The sequence below is a fragment of the Terrapene carolina genome, unplaced genomic scaffold (assembly GCF_002925995.2).
Source record: "Terrapene carolina triunguis isolate 2854851 unplaced genomic scaffold, T_m_triunguis-2.0 Scaffold951, whole genome shotgun sequence".
Lineage (NCBI taxonomy): Eukaryota > Metazoa > Chordata > Testudines > Emydidae > Terrapene > Terrapene triunguis.
The window spans coordinates 7,120,207-7,136,719 of record NW_020665302.1 but is presented as its reverse complement, the minus strand read 5'-3'; the positions used below and the strand labels follow the sequence as shown (position 1 = coordinate 7,136,719).

General features: G+C 52.2%; 1 protein-coding gene across 1 annotated transcript; it reads left to right on the top strand.

Moving 5' to 3' along the window:
- On the top strand, positions 1 to 16,512 carry WSB2 (WD repeat and SOCS box containing 2). The gene is made up of 10 exons (XM_029913844.1): positions 1 to 30; positions 811 to 862; positions 3,140 to 3,335; positions 6,779 to 7,014; positions 7,856 to 7,987; positions 9,279 to 9,379; positions 10,712 to 10,884; positions 11,520 to 11,633; positions 12,924 to 13,031; positions 15,032 to 16,512. The coding sequence occupies exons 1-10, from the start codon at positions 1 to 3 to the stop codon at positions 15,192 to 15,194; spliced, it is 1,305 nt and encodes a 434-aa protein (XP_029769704.1). The 3' UTR covers positions 15,195 to 16,512.
- Position 16,513: the final 1 nt, after the last annotated feature.

Here is a 16,513-nt window from a genome sequence, read left to right as displayed (position 1 = left end):
ATGAATTGTCACCTCTCCCAGATTCCCAAAGTAAGTGGTGATATCCCCATTTTGCAGTTGGGGGAAACTGAGGCACAGAGGTGACGTGATTTGCTCATGGTCATAGTGAGTTTGTGACAGAGGGGACTAGAAACTTGGTGGTGTCTGAGGCACTGACATCCAGTCTCACTCTGTGCAGTTGTACTGGGTCAATAGCTGTTCCTGTTTGGGATAAAGATGAGAATGGAGCTGCTGTTAATATCCTACTATACTCTTGGTCTGTTCTGTTCCTTACCAGATTAGAGTGGTGGTAATGAAGCATTCCAGTTCCCACAGCATCTCTCTTCTATAGAGTGGTTACTGTGAGTAGGGTGATCAGACAGCAAGTGTGAAAAATTGGGACGGGGGATGGGGGGTAATAGGAGCCTATAAAAGAAAAAGACCCCAAAATCGGGACTGTCCCTATAAAATCGGGACATCTGGTCACCCTAACTGCGACCGTCCCGTTGAACAATCTGTTCCCGAGTGTGTTAGTATGTACTGTGCACCTGCTGCCTCTTTCATCAGACAGCGTCATAGCCTGGGTAGCTCTGGTGAGACCAAATTAAAGATTCTCTTCTTCCCCTTGCCCCTCCGTGCTCCTGGGGATGCCCCACAGGGACCAAGCTCTGCTCATGGAGGACTGGAGAAAGCTCCCTTTGGATTTTTTTTCCCAACTCTCTTCCTGAAATCAACAATCCAAGATTCAACAAGCAACTCTCCCTCATTGCAAAGTAGGGAAAAAAAGGGCACAGTCCCCCATTCCTCTCTCTTCTTCTTTTCCCTTTGCAGGTCACCTTCCAAATCTCTTGCAGTGTAAAACTGGACACCAGTATTGCTGTAGGTTAGTGCCCTAGCGTAGTTTCTGGAGAGCTGGGTTCAAATCCTGAACTGGGTTACAAGTGAAAATGAATTTGGTGGCTCCCTCAGAAAAGCCCTGTGACTGGCAGCCTGTGCTCAGAGGCCCGGAAGTGGACTAGCAGTGAGTACAGCAGGTGGCATGTCTCCGTTCCCATACTCAGCCTTGGCTTTAGCCTACTCTGCTAATCCTCTAGGCCTGTATCATTGCACTACTGCAGTCTCCTTTCATCCCGGGTTTTGATGCCATTTAGCATAAGGTAGTTTCCAGAGTTCTGCTGGGACTAATGCCCCATTGATATTCCTGTACTTTGAAATCTTATTCACCTGAGCAAAGGTTAGTATACAGGAAAGTTGGAGTCATGGTTACTGGCTGCCTAGTTTGCTAAGACTTGGGGCTGTAATGTGACCACTGTGGAGTATAAGATGCTGTTCCAAGCAGATCCAGTGTTTATACTTCTATTTGGAAGGCTAGGTCATGCAGTGGTTTAATAAGACCATAAGAACAGCCATACAGGGTTAGACCAAAGGTCCATCTAGCCCAGTATCCTGTCCTCTGACAGTGGCCAATGCCAGGTGCCCCAGAGGGAATGAACAGGTAATCATCAAGTGATCCATCCCTGGTTGCCCATTCCCAGCTTCTGGCAAATACACTCTTGTGTCTCTTCCCGGAGTTCTAGTTTCAAATGTAGTTTAGCTCACGGGGGAGAATGAGTTGTGTGGTGTCAGCCTAACCCCTGGAGGGTATTTGTCCATGTTACAAAACCATCGCTCAGTGGCTGGCCAGGAAGTTTTTCCGCGTCAAGGCTGCTTTGGAGTAAGGGCCTCGTTCTGTTTCAGGCTTGAAGTACAGTAGAACCGCAGAGATACGAACCCCTCGGGAATGGAGGTTGTTCGTAACTCTGAAATGTTCCGAACTCTGAACAAAACGTTACGGTGGTTCTTTCAAAAGTTTACAACTGAACATTGACTTAATACAGCTTTGAAACTTTACTATGCAGAAGAAAAATGCTGCCTTTAACCATCCATTTAAATGAAACGACCCCAGAGACAGTTTCCTTACCTTGTCAGATTTTTTTTAAACGTTCCCTTTTTTTTTATTAGTTTACATTTAACACAGTACTGTGCTGTATTTCCTTTTTTTGGGGTCTCTCTGCTGCTGCCTGATTGCGAACTTCTGGTTCCAAAGGAGGCGTGTGGTTGAGTGGTCAGTTCGTAACTCTGAAGTTCTGCTGTGTGTTGCAGGACTCTAGGCAGTAGGTTGGTCTAGTTCAGTGGCACCACATTTGCGCATGAACATAAGGGGAATCTGTTGTTTGAAAAGCAGCGGTGCAGCAGGTGGCCGGTTTAATAGGATGCAATGTGATCTAACCAGTTGAATTGCCTCCCAGTGCCCTTATGAAAAGTTCCTGCTACATACTTCCGGTCTGGTAAAAGTACACTGTTCCTTGGTAAGGATGGCCTCTTCTCTATGCTGAAACTGAGCACAACAGGGGGCTGAGAGATTGTGTTGCCGGGAGAGGAGATAGAGGCCCATGTGTCCAATCTGAAGAGCCCACCTTGGACCGTGAGACCTCCCCCGCCCCGGGGAGCTCACTGGGTTGATTCTGGCCATGGGTAACACGCGACAGTCGGATATGTGGTGTTTAACATCTGTAGTGGTAACTCTTGTGAGCGCTAAAGCAGAACAGTAACCAGACCATGCTGTCTTATAGCAGAGCCCGCAGTAGAGCAGTTGCCAGAAGGAGGCTGAGCCAGTTAGTATTTAAATAATAACAGAGCTCATCATCTGGAGCCCTCAAAGCATTCCACACCTCAGTAGCTTCACAAATCTGGCCTGGGGTGACTTGCCGAAGGCCACGCGGTAGCGTTGGGAATAGAACTCTGGTCTCCTGCCTCGCAGGCCGATGCCCTGTACATCAGCCTATGCATGATACTCTGCGGTGGGAGCTTTCACGAAGCTTTTACAAGGGCTGCTTTTTCTCAAAATACATTGACATCTTCAGCTGGTCCTTAATGTCTTGAAAATGTGGTCCCAATGCTGCCCGCTGAATTCAGTGGGAGCAGGACAGGGCCCGAAGTGACTGGCCCTAAGCTTGCAGAGGGAATGTCAGAGCTGGGGTTAGAATGTAGGAGGCCACTAGACCACGCTGCTGTTGCACAGCCTCGTGTTTGCGGTCGCTCCTTGGCTTGGCAACGCTGCCGTCCCCACATGTGTGCGTGGTCTTGGGTGGATGGTTGGCTCTGTCACATGCTCTGTGAGTAACTGTGCCATCTCGTTCCCCAGACGAGCCTCTCCTGCTGGCAGAGCTGAAGCCAGGGCGACCCCAGCAGTACGACTGGAAGGCGAGCTGCGAGACTTGGAGCGTTGCATTTTCCCCAGACGGCACCTGGTTCGCCTGGTCTCAGGGTCACTGTATCGTCAAGCTGATCCCCTGGCCCTTGGAGGAAGCTGAGCTGTAAGTACCTTGTGGTGGCTCAGAGAGGGAGGGCGTTTCTCCTGCTGGAGTCAGGGCCAGCTCCAGGTTTTCTGCCGCCCCAAGCGGCGGAAAAAAACAAACGGTCGGCGGCACTTTGGCGGCAGCTCAGTCACGCCGCTCCGTACTTCGGTGGCAGTTCAGTGGCGGGTCCTTCACTCCCTCTCTTCCTCTTCGGCGGCAGCTCAAAGAGGAAGAGAGGGACTGAGGGACCCGCCACCGAAGACCCGGACAGGCTGCCCCAATAGCGGACGGAGTGCCGCCCCTTTGTATTGGCCGCCCCAACCACCTGCTTCCTTAGCTGGTGCCGGGAGCCGGCCCTGGCTAGAGTCCATTGGCTGCTCTTCTGTTCCTCTGTGCGCTAAGTCATGGCCCTCTCACTCAGCGTCCAAGCAGGGGTCAAGGAAGGCAAGGGACTGGAGATTAAACCTGGCCTCCCATAGCTCCTGCAGCATCAGGGTCCATCCCCCTCCGGGTGAATTGATCAGTGGGGTTAGCAGTCTCTGCTCTGTGTCCTCCCATAAACCAGCCATCAAAGGAGTCTAGGTGCCCCCTAATAAGTGCTGTAACAGCTGAGTCTGGGTGCTGTTAGGGCCCCTCACAGAACTCTGCTGAGCCATGTTAGTTCTCTTAAAGGTCCCTGCACCGTAAACTCCCAGGAGAACACCCTGTGTCAGAACCAGCTCCGCTACACAGAGCATGGAGCATTTGCAGGATTAGCCACCCAGGCAGAGATTACAGATAAAGCTATGGATAAGCTTGGGAGCGCTAATGGGAAAGTCAAAAGCCAAGGGATTCCCCCTCACCACCACATCAGTTTAACCTTCCTGCATGCCTCCCTCTTGCTATCCAGACACCCTGGGAGCTTGCTGTCTTGTTAACTGGAATTGTTCTGTGCGTTCTTCTGGTAACATGTCACCAATTCTTCTGCAAAGGAAATGCTCCTCTGAGCCTGCAGCTATGAAACCTCATCCCTTTTAGGGGTTAACTTGCTTGGTTTGGGCTTTTTTTAATTGGAGAATGAAACCTTTGCAAGAGATCACCTCAGCTAGGCAGCCTTCCTGCCTTCAGAGCCCATATGCCTCATTTTACCTCCCTCCCCCTGTGCTGGAAAACTACCTGCATTAAGCAATCAGTTTTTGTCAGTCCCTTGAATGGTCAGATTTCACTATAAAGGGACTGTCCATAAATTATGTAACACATCAGGGAGTGGGTGAGTCCTTCGTTTTTCATGTTTGTTTCAGTGTTACAAAGGGTTACATGGGGGTGGTGGGTCTTGCAAATCGCCAAAAAGATGTTATGTAATTTGTGGACAGCCCCAGACGCTTTAGCTAATCACACTTCCCTGGAAAATCCCCACTCCATGATCAAAGTGGTAGGGTGAGTCACTTAACCCAGGAGATGGTGCTTCAAGCTGTTGGGTTGAAAAGCAGCTTTCCATGCACTGAGATCTACGAATAAATAGGCTGGACAACTGATTGAGTAAGGAGGTAAAATCCCTGGGGCATGTCCCTTGGTGAGCGGTCCTTGCCCTTGTATTGGGGCTGTTAGAGAGCTTATTCCTTCACTCTCCCACTTCCCTGGTCCTTCTCGCATAAATAGAGAGCAACGATACCCGAAGTCCGAAGGTGCAAACAATTCGATGTTTATTGGGGTGAACTTCCAGCAAGCTTTAATCCAACTTCCTTTTCCCTTATTTTCGAATCCCAACTTACTTCCTGTTTGCCCCTAATTTATATAGTAATATTCTTAGCTATACCTTAACCAATCATTCTACTCAAATTTACCTAACCAATCCTAACATATTGTAACATGATTAGCTAACCAATTATATCCCACCACCTTAATTAGTTTAAACCCAGTAAAATTAATTATACAGCAGACAGAAACAATCACAGAACCAGACAGAGACCATGCAAATAAACATACAAAACAATACAGAAGCGAGGATTTCACAACTACATCTATACAGACAGAAGGGTTTTCCAGCTGTGTCTATTGATAAGTGAGTTCTTACCAGACAGAAAACTATCAAACTAAATTTCCTTTCACATCTTCTAGGCTCTTCCCTTTCTCTGGAGGTGATCGATCGGATCACCTTCCTATCAGCCCCAAATTGCCTTATTTCAATATGACTAGTTTGGAATCTGAGGATGTGACCATACACTTCCCAGTTTATGGCTGGCCTCTGCTGCTTAGCCGAAGGCCTTAGCCTAAGAACCAGGCCTCAGACTGTTACAGTAAGAGAAGGCCCTTACATAGATAGACAATGATTTTGATTCTTTCTTTTATACCTCTATAACTAGCTAAGTGATAAGAATACACCTAAATTCTTAAAGTATAGGCCTTTGCAGACAGGCTTGAATATCTATATCCTAACAGGGGCTGTTGCAGCCTCCTGGGAGAGAAGAGAGGGACAGTTCAGTTCTGTGTTGCTGGCTTTGCTGACTCCTAGGCAAACAGGGACATGGGAACTTCACTTGGTTTAGGAAGTTGGGGTGTGGGGGAGTGAACCAAATGTCAAGGAAGGAATCCTCCTTCTCAAGCTTTGAAGGGTTTTAGGGTGAAGTAGCAACATACAGTAGGTGCTGGGAGATCTGGTTTCAAGTTGCAACCCTTCCCTACGCAGGTGGCCTGGCAAGGGCACCTCGCTACCCATGGTACTTGTCTGGCCCCCATTCCCATAGTACCTGAGCACCGCACCTCACCTGTGCGGCAGGGCAGTGCTATTGTCCCCCTGCTGCAGATGGGGACCTGAGGTACAGAGGCTAAGTGACTCACCCAAGGTCACATGGAGTTTGTGGCGGAGCAGGAAACGGAATGCAGGTCTCCTTAGTCCCAGGCCAGTGAATCACTGGCCCATCCTTCCTCTCCCCGTATGGCTTTCATTCAGCTGGCCTGTGCACCTGCTAAGTGAAGGGGCCAAGTTAATGAGCCCAAGCTGAGCTACGTGCCCGTTATGGCAGGAAGGTAGCCCTGTGGCTGGTCTGTTTGGGGCGAGTGAGTAGATCCAGGTGGGACAAGAATTTTGGAAGAGTAAGCAGCGACATGCTTCGAACTGTAAAAGCAGCTTTGCTGGAGTGGTCCGAGGTGTCAAAGCTTGTCTGTAATGAGCTCTGCTGAGGCCTTCTAGAGGATCAGGCACACAGACAAAGCCCTGGTTTGACCAGACAGCTTCCTCTGGTTTCAGGCAGGGTATACGGCATTGGTTTAAACTGTGTCTTCGCCTGTCTACACTAGGGAGCTTGCTCCTGAGTCTGGCCAGCGCTAGCTGAAATCCCCGGTGCAGACACAGCCCCCGAGCCACGCCTACCTAGCAGTGTGCAGTAGGCTCTAGTTCCCCTACTGTGAATTAGGGTGGGTGGGGGAGGACCAGGCAGCACCTGCAGCTGCTGAATGACCCGACGATCCTCTGCTCTCTGCAGAAGCTGCAAAGCCTCTGAACGCAAGAACCGTGGCATCAAAGCCGACGTGAGAGGCGGAGGGGGCGCGAAGGAGAAGACGCTGGAATGTGGCCAGATAGTGTGGGGGCTGGCTTTCAGCTCCTGGCCTCCTTGTGGCGCTAAGGAGGGGGACGGCCTGCCGGCTTCGGGTCGGTCCTGTCTGATCCTTGCCACAGGACTCAATGACGGACAGATTAAAGTCTGGGAGGTGCAAACAGGTGAGTGTGTGTGTGTGTGTGTGTGTGTGTGTGTAGGGTTGGGGTGGATTAATCTAGCTCCTGAGGCGAGGGATGGGGCATCACTTTGTCCTGCAGTAGCCCTGCCCTCACTGTATCCCGGAGGGGGCTAGACAATCTCTGTCTTCCTCCCCCTTCTACTCCACCCATGGAGCTTTTCTGGGCTCCTGAGCATGTTCCTAGTATTCCCCAGCTCTGATTCTCACGTTGCAGCTCCTCTCTGATCCGGCCTGGCCCAGCGTGCCCCTTGAACCTGTCAATGCTGCTTCTAAATCACCTGGCAGCAGCCATTCCACCCCCCCCCCTCCCCCAGCCTCTGCTTCCGTGAGGGGGCAGGAGAGCTAGCTGTGGATCTGGGGGGTGGGTCACTGAGCCTGCCTTCTCTCTGTTACCACTACAGTCCCCTTCTCCTTCTGGGCAGCAGGTCAGAACTACACTGGCCACTCCCTGCCAGGGGGATGGGCAAGGGACAGGCAGGTTGGGACTCCTGTCTATTCTCCCACAGGAGTAGCCAGTAATATTGACCAGGCGTTTCGCCCCCGGTCTTGCTTCCTGGTAGCGTGGGACAGGCTGTGCCCATAATCCTTAGGGTGGTAGGAGATCACTGGTGGCTAAAGAAACTCTGCCCCATGTTTTAGACCACATCCCTTGCCAGTTTTAGCAATGCCCTCGAAGCTGGAAAGTGCAGCTAGCAGTGGGGTGTGTGTGTGTCCCCGATGAGCACGTCTGTCCGACGTGGGCTGCGTTCCTGCGCGTCAGGCGAGGCGCGCTTGTGTCTGTGCCCATGGTGAGACCGTTCTGAGCTGTGTGCTCGTGTCCGCAGGGCGTTTGCTTTTCAGTCTCTCCGGGCACCTGGATGTCGTGAGGGACCTGAGCTTCGCTCCCAATGGAAGCCTGATTCTAGTCTCTGCATCCCGGGACAAGACCCTCCGCATCTGGGACCTGAGCAGAGATGGTACGAGTGAGTGCACGCGTCCCTTGGGGTGTTCAGGTGGTGGGCCTCAGACTCTCAGCTCGTTATGAGTAAGGCTACGACAGATTCCGTGACTTTACGGGACCTCTGATTTCTTCGGCTCCAGCTGTCAGTGGCTTGTGGCGGGGGCTGCAGAGGGGGCCGTGCGCCCCCCTTGCAGCTTCCCGGGGCCGTGCGCCTGTGGCTGGGGTTGGAGCCTGGACTGTGTGCCCCAGCCGCGCAGCTGCGGCCAGCTCCAGAGCGGGTGCTGTGCACACACCTCCCCTCCCCCCTGTGGCTGCAGCCCCTGGAGTCGTGGCTGTACCCCCTCCATGGCGGGGTGGCTCGGCCTGTCATTCTCCCTCCCCCATGGGTCTCCGGCTGTCATTCCTCTCCGCCACCTAGCCCTGCCCCCCGGGTATTTTTTGTAAAGTCACAAACAGGTCACAGGCTCCTGTGAATTTTTGTTTATTGCCCGTGACCCGTCCATGGCTTTTACTAAAAGTAACCCTAGCAAAATCTTAGCTTTAGTTATGAGCACTCGGGCTACGCTGTGGGAGCTGGTGTCGTCCAGACAGGGGCTCTGCTCTCCTTGGATGCAAGAGGACTTTGTGGTCAGAGGTCCGGGCCCCCATTATTAATGTGCTGAGCTGTTTGGTCCCGGCTCATTGAAAGCACTTTGAACCTAACCCCACGGCAGCTCAAGGAAGCCAGGACCGAACGCGCTGAATTATTGTGGCACAAGTGAGCAGCAAATGGAGCGAACTTTTGTTTTCCCCCCGTTGCGTGTGAGGTATGCATGTTAGGAACGCTGGAGGCTGACTGAGGCCATGTCTGCACTGCAATCCGGGGCGTGGGTCTAGGTTGAGCAGACCTGCCCGAGCTAGCTAGTTTTGCTCTAGGTAGTGTGGGTACCAGAGCAGCAGAGCCAGCCCCCCTGGAACCCTGGGTAATTCCTTGCGTGGCCAGCCTGTGCCGAGCTCCATGCAGCCGTAGCTCCGGTACCCAAGCCAGCTAGACTACAGCTAGCTTGGGTATGTCTACGCAAGCCACAATCGCCCCCCGCCCCCCACCTCCACCCCCCCGGATTGCAGTGTAGACATGCCCTGGAAATAAACCCGATGCAGCAGAGAGAGCGTCCGCATGGGGAAATCTATCAGATCTAATCTGGTCTGAGACACCCTGCTTCCAGGGCTGGCTTCAGAGAGAGCAGGTGGAGGTAGGAACCAGCCTTCCAGCTCTCCCTGACTCTGGACTGGACACTTCTCTCACAAACTGTTGCTGCCATCCCCAGGTAAGCAGGTCCAGGTGCTGTCTGGCCACACGCAGTGGGTGTACTGCTGCTCCATCTCCCCTGACTGCAGCATGCTGTGCTCTGCGGCTGGAGAGAAATCGGTGAGTCTTGCCTATTATTGTGGGGGGGGGGAGGAGTGGTCTCATTTCTCGCCCGTTCGGCTGTCAGAGAGCCCACCATATCCTCTGTAGTGCGGACGAGCTGGCTTAGTGGTGTGTGCTGGCCTCGGGTCTCTGGGATCCAGCAGCTCTTCTGAATGGACCTGCCTTGTGTTTACTGCCCCTGACCGTTACCCGTCTTGCTCTTCTGCCATCCCAGCCCTTCTCCCTGTTCCAGTGGTGCCGTTCCATAGACTGGTCAGCAGGGGTCACCCTTGTGCATTGTACCCATGTCCCATCCCCCACAGTTCCTGCCCTTTGTCTTTCCCAGGTAGGATATCCTGCCCTCCCCCGCGCCATGGTCCTCTTCGCTGTGTCTCAAGCCCAGGGCTGCTGCTTGCTCAGACCGTGGGGGATGGGGAGAAGGGAGGGGATGGGAAGATCTGGAGAGAGCGCTGTCTCTCCCACCCGCGTGCCGGCTTGGAACCTGTCGCCTCGGGCGCTAAGGCAGGATTCTCCCGGAAGCTGGGTCTGGGGATGCTGCTCTTCCGCCACCGTGAGCAGGGCGGAGCAGGCCCAGGTGAAGCAGCTTGCAGGGTGGGGCTGGGTACGCTGTCCCATCACTAGACTCCACTCCCGCTGCTCGCAGGACTTGCCAGGTGGCGCAGACACGCTACTATTCCTCCTGCTTCCGGTTTCGAGCCCTGTGGTCTGCTCCTGGGGCATGTTCTGGTGCCCTGGACGCAGTTGTTGCAGGAGTGCCCGAGACCCCCGGTGAAGGATCTGGGCCCTGTTGTGCATGGACCTGGGGAGATCAGCGTGTGGGTGTCAGGATGCAGCGAGCAGGGGAGATAGGAGGACAAGGTCCATCCGTACATGTCCCAAGCCCTTTTTGTTACCATCACCGGGGGAGGGTTCTGTCCAGACTCTGGGTCCTGGCCACCCTCCCACTGGTGACAATGGCCTGCTCTGGCTGCTGTTACAGCCACCCAAAGGAGACTCTCCCTGGCTAACCCAGCGAGCTCGGGGGCTAGACCCCTGTTCCTTCCCCCTCGTGTGGTCATTGCCATGCGCGGCCGTTCAGTTGGAGTCTTTATGCTGCAGAGAGTCTGTCGTGCTGAGCCGAGAGCTGGCGTGCGTCAGACTGGCTGGTGCCCGCATGAGCGGTGCCTGTTCTCCCCCTCCCCCCTGGTGTCTCAGGAGCTAACGCTTGGTTGGTGACGTCCCATGAGGGACGATAAGGGAGATCCTTCTCTCTCCAGCATTCCCAGGCGAGGGGCTGCTCCCTTCCTATGAGCAGAGATTGTAACCCTCTCCCCGTGCACTCCCCCCCAGGCCTTCCTGTGGAGCATGCGCTCCTACACCCTCATCAGGAAGCTGGAAGGGCACCAGAGCAGCGTGGTGTCGTGCGACTTCTCACCAGACTCTGCTCTGCTGGTCACGGCCTCCTACGACACCTGCGTGATCATGTGGGACCCCTACACAGGGGAGCAACTGAGAACGCTTCGGTAAGGAGGGCGGCCCTGGGAGCTTCCTGGGCACCAAGTGAGCAGAGGGGCATTGAGGAGAGGGAGTGCTGGCGGAGAGCGTGCCTGAGGGTGCTCCGGTATTAGGGGCTGCTGCACACTGCTAGCCGCATTCCCCCTGCTGTGCATATTGTTCTGCGCCGCTCCTCCCCAGGAGGGAGAAGGCGGCAAACGAATGGCCCTTTCCCATACACGAGGGTAGATGGCTGCCTCTTACTGCTTTAGGTGTTGCTCTCACGGCATGCGAGGGAAGAGATGGCCCCAGCACTTTCCCTGCGGTGCATTGGAGTCTGTGATGAGTGCCTGGCCCCAGCCTCCCCACAGCTCAGCACTGGGGCACTTCCCTTCCCAGTTTTTAAAGAGCAGCCCAGGGACTGGACAGCTCTCGCCGTGGAAAGACGCACAGTCTGCGACACGCTTGTGGCAAGGGAAATGCACGTTTAACAGTGACACCTGTGACCTGCGCTCCAATACCAGCCACAATGACTCTCGGAAGGCAGGAGCTCTGATTTACCATGTGTCCCCCCAACACACCCCCAGACAGCCGTACGGGCCAGGGCTCCATTACAGCTCAAACGGACGTGGTGAGTGAGCTCTTCCTTTTCCCTCCTGCTTAGCCACGTTCCGCTGCCCCCGGCGTTGGACTATGGCAGTGACATCCATGCCAGCTCCCTGAGGTCCGTGTGCTTCTCTCCGGAAGGCTTGTATCTTGCGACAGTGGCAGATGACAGGTGAGGGACTTGGTATCTTATGGCTGTCTACTGCAGGGTCCCTGCCAGAGCAGCTAAGATGAGCTACAAAGCTCTTCTCGGCTTCTGGTTCTCCACTTTCCAGCAGGGACCTCTGCCTTTTGAAGCTGGCTGCTTCTGCTGGTGCCGGGGCTTTCAGAGCAGCATGACTTGACGCTGGTTTTGGTTTGATATGTCTTTGGTGCCTTGTCTGTTTGTCCTGACACCACAGCTGCTGGGGGCAGTACTGGGGGCTGTAGACACTGCCCATCACAGGTAGCTTTATGTAACTCCTCTTTGGACATGGTTGCCATGGTGACAAGGCCTAAAAGTAAGATCAGCAGGTAAACAGCTGGCTCAGGTGTGTATGCCAGTGCCATGCTCAAAAGGGGAGTTGGATGGGTGTGGCCAAAACATCAGCTTCCCAAGACCAGTGTCTTGTTGGGCTACACACCATGAAGCACCAATAGCATCCTGACTAGCAACCAATTAAGTTCTGCTGCCTCCACTCCCCTGGTGCTGTCAGCTGCCTTGGAAATCTGTGAGGGACCCTGGAGAGAATTCCTTGCAGATTGAGAGCCTCTTGTGGGCTAAGATCAGGACTGTAACTTGGTGCTGCTGCTTTTTGTCCAGTGCCATTGTTGGCACTGTACAGGCAAACGTCCCAGCTCCTTGTCCCAAAGGGCTTTGCAAGGCTCTGTGAGCTTTTATGGAACCATTATTTTTGCATGTCAGGGTTGGTGACACTGGGAACGTGCCTGGGGAGATCGAGCTAACCCTGGTATTGAATCGTTGGCCTGATTACCATCTGAGCGAGGTCAAGCTGGCAAGGGTGGTGTGTGATAGTCCTTTTGTCCCAGCTGGTGCTGGTATCTCTAGCACATTTTTTTTCTGGGAGATGGGTTAGGTACATGGAAGTTCTCAGAAGCAGAAACCGCTTCCATCCACCCAGTTTGCTTATGGGCCGCTGTCACAGTCAGGATACTGGGCAAGATGGTCCGTGGTCTGACCCAGCATGGCAGCTCTTATGACCTTGAGCCAAGTCACTTTATCTCTGCCTTGGTTTAAGCCCCTCTAAAATGGGTATAATGCCTGCCTTGCAGTGGAGTCGTGAAGTTTAAGTAACCTTGTAAATTGCTTGGAGGCCTATGGATGAAATTTGCTTTAGAAACGTGTTGTTGTTTTAACTTCGACGGCTGAGAATTTATTTTAGCTGATGCAGTTGGAGTAGCTAGTGCCACTTGGGTTTGTGAACTCCAGGGCCATCATTGTGTTTCTCTTTCTCTCCTTTAGACTCCTACGGATCTGGGATTTGGAACTAAGAACTCCAGTGGCATTTGCACCTATGACCAATGGCCTCTGCTGCGTCTACTTCCCACACGGCGGGTTTATTGCCACAGGGTGCGTACGTTCTGTGCAGGCCCGTGGGACGTGCTCTGCTGAGAGCACATTGTGTTCGTGCTAAGTTTGGGGTGAGGGAGGCGGGGGAATGTGACTCCACCATGACCCAAAACCTTCTGCAACGCTGCTGCTGTCTCAAAACTGGGCATCCTCAGGGCAGTCTTAGGCCAGGTCTCCGCTATAGGCTTCTGCCAGCCCACAGCTGTATCAGTCATCACACCCCTGACCGACACTGCTGTGTTGGCAGAAGCCAGAGTGTAGATGCTAGAGCAGCAGAGCTGCACTTCTAGCGGTAGAGCGTGCTTTGCTCACGGCGGGTGGTTTGACCATACCAGTACAAAGCACAGGGTGCTGGTATAGCTGTCAGGTTTCAGAGTAGCAGCCGTGTTAGTCTGTATCCTCAAAAAGAACAGGAGTACTTGTGGCACCTTAGAGACAAACATTTATTTGAGCATAAGCTTTCATGGGCTACAGCCCACTTCATCGGATGCATAGAATGGAACATACAGTGAGAAGATATTTATACAGACAGAGAACATGAAAAGGTGGAAGTTGCCATACCAACTCTAAGAGGCTAATTAGTTAAGGTGAGCTATTATCAGCAGGAGAAAAAAAAGTTTTGTAGTGATAATCAAGATGGCCCATTTCAGACAGTTGACAAAAAGGTGTGAGGATACTGTACTTAACATGGGGAAATAGATTCAATTTGTGTAACGACCCAGCCACTCCCAGTCTCTATTGAAGCCAAAGTTAATGGTATCTAGTTTGCATATTAATTCAAGCTCAGCAGTTTCTCGTTGGAGTCTGTTTTTGAAGCTTTTCTGTTGCAAAATTGCCACCTTTAAGTCTGTTACTTTTTTAGTTTTTTTTCTCCTGCTGATAATAGCTCATCTTAATTAATTAGCCTCTTAGAGTTGGTATGGCAACTTCCACCTTTTCATGTTCTCTGTATGTATATATATCTTCTCACTGTATGTTCCCTTCCATGCATCTGATGAAGTGGGCTGTAGCCCACGAAAGCTTATGCTCAAATAAATTTGTTAGTCTCTAAGGTGCCACAAATACCCCTGGTATAGCTGTGTCCACACTAGGAGCACTTTGCCAGTGTATTACAGCCTGATTCCTATACTGGAATAAGGCTCCTAGTGTGGACATGACCTTGGTGCCAGGAGAGAGCGATGTTGGAAAATACTGTGCTTGGAGCGTTGTCTTCCCTCCCAATTCCCTCCTAACCAAGCTTCGTTGGGTTCCTGCCTTATTCTTCCACCTCAGCTAGCAACCTCCCCGCCCCCGCTCCTCTCGGGTTCAGCAGCGAGCTGTGATGCTGCAGTGTCAGCCTTTCTCCTGTGTGTCTGCAGCAGCCTCTGCCGGAACACGCAGTGACAGTGCAGCTTTCTCAACCAGAAACGAGGCCTTGAGTTCTGGGTTTCTCTTGAGTGTGCCGGATGGGCTCTCATGAAGTCATCCCACCTGGCGGTGGGGAAAAGGGGTGCGAGTGAGAGCCCGTGGTCTCCTGTGGAGTGGAAAATCTGCAAGGCTGTTGCAAGTCAGTGATTGATGACTAGCCACTTCCTAAAAGTCCTGTGTGAGCAGCTTTTTCTTTCCTCCCCATGCAGGAGTGGGGTCAGGGCCACAGTTGCAAACTTTCATGCGGTAAATAAGCATTCTGACTTTCACAATAAGCCAAAAATCAAGCTAATCCCATTTCAAAACAAGCCAATCCCTAAGAACCCCAACACTCTGTGACTAGACCTCCCCCGGCGTGCAGTCTGGGACTGTGGTGGGCCCGCTGTGCACCCCTGACTCTCTCCACTCCTTGCCCCTGCTGGCCGGGAGCTGATTTAAAATAAAGAAGTAACAAGCTACAAGCCAACAAGCCATTTCCAAGCCAAAAACAAGCCCAATTTCTGCATTTTTTCCCGTGGGTTTGGCATGTCTGGTCAGGGCTCAGATGCTGAGCTGTGTGGATGCTAACCTTTGTCCTCGGTCTCTTGTTTCAGGACGAGAGATGGCCACGTCCAGTTCTGGAGCGCCCCCAAGGTCCTCTCATCACTCAAGCACTTGTGCCGTAAAGCTCTCCGCACCTTCCTAACAACGTACCAGGTCCTAGCACTACCCATTCCCAAGAAAATGAAAGAATTCCTCACTTACAGGACCTTTTAAACCCTGTGTAGTACATGGGGGTCCAAAGAACCCTGCAGCTGGCTGGCTTCCTTCCTTCCTTCCGAGCTTTGTTCTGGAACGGAGGAGCAGCTGGGGTTATAAAATGGTCACGAAGGCCCACTATGTTCTATGGTTCTAGTACAAGAAGGATTTCTGTTCCTTTGTTTGGGGCTGTATCTTTGACCATGTAGGTTATTTTAATAAGAGAACCCAGCAAAAACATGCAGTGGGCTAGTTGATTGAGCTTTGAATTTGTTAGAACTCAACTCTGACAAGGAGCAAGAGTTCTACTCAAGTGATCCATTCACGCTGATGGCTGTGCAGGGCATTTGGTTCAGAAGGGCCCTGCCAACAGCAACACACATTTCAATTCTCTCTAGGTGCTTTCACTTCAAGTGCAATTGCTGAACATTGTGTGTTAAAAGCTAGAGGGCTGTGAGAAGCTGCCTTCACTGGTATGGCAGTCCAAACTCAAACCTGCACTTTCACGAATGAGAAGCTGTGTCCCCTAGTTGAGTTACTCAACGAGGCTGTGGCTTTCATGTTTATTACTTTCTTGGGCCTGGTTCCAAGACGGCTGAATCTGAACAAGTCTCTGCATTGTGGGCAAAGACTTCAAAATAAAAGGTTTTGTTTCCCCCTTTTGGGTTTGAAGAGTTAGAGATGCTCTTCGTAGAGCCATTTTGTGGGTGACAAAAGTACACGGCCCTGAGGGAGCCCCGAATGTTCAGGCGCAGGGGCCTGGTGAGGAGTGAGATTGAGGTCTTAACTTTGAGGGGTGAAAGATTCCCCTTAATACTAGTGTGGCTGCCAGTCTGAAATTGGCTTGATCAGCTCACTTGGCAGAGACACTAGCAAAGTACTTGTGGTTTGGTTATATGGTGTAAGGCATGGCTTTCTCCTGTGTGTAATGGAGAGATGAACACCTTAAGGACAGTGACTGTGGGGGTTGGGAGGTGCTCTGCACCAAGCCAGCTGCTGGTCTGTTTTTGTGAAAGTGATTTCAACTTTGGGCAGCTTTTATTTGTATCCCCATGGCATACACTAATTGTGGCAGAGCCTGGCTAGTTTGCATTATGGGGGAGGCCAAGCATGAACTTGTGAATTTTGCAAATGTTTGTGTGTGTGTGTGTGTGTGGGGGGGGGGATTTAATAACAACCAATAACTACCAGAGCTGATTTGTTCACTCACTTTGACAAGTCTAGTTGTTGAATTATCCAGTGTACTATCCTAGTAAACGTTCTGTGGCCTAGTTTGTAAGAGTGGTGAATTCTTGGCACTATGGTAACTTCTTACACTTGGCAGAGAGACAGCAGAT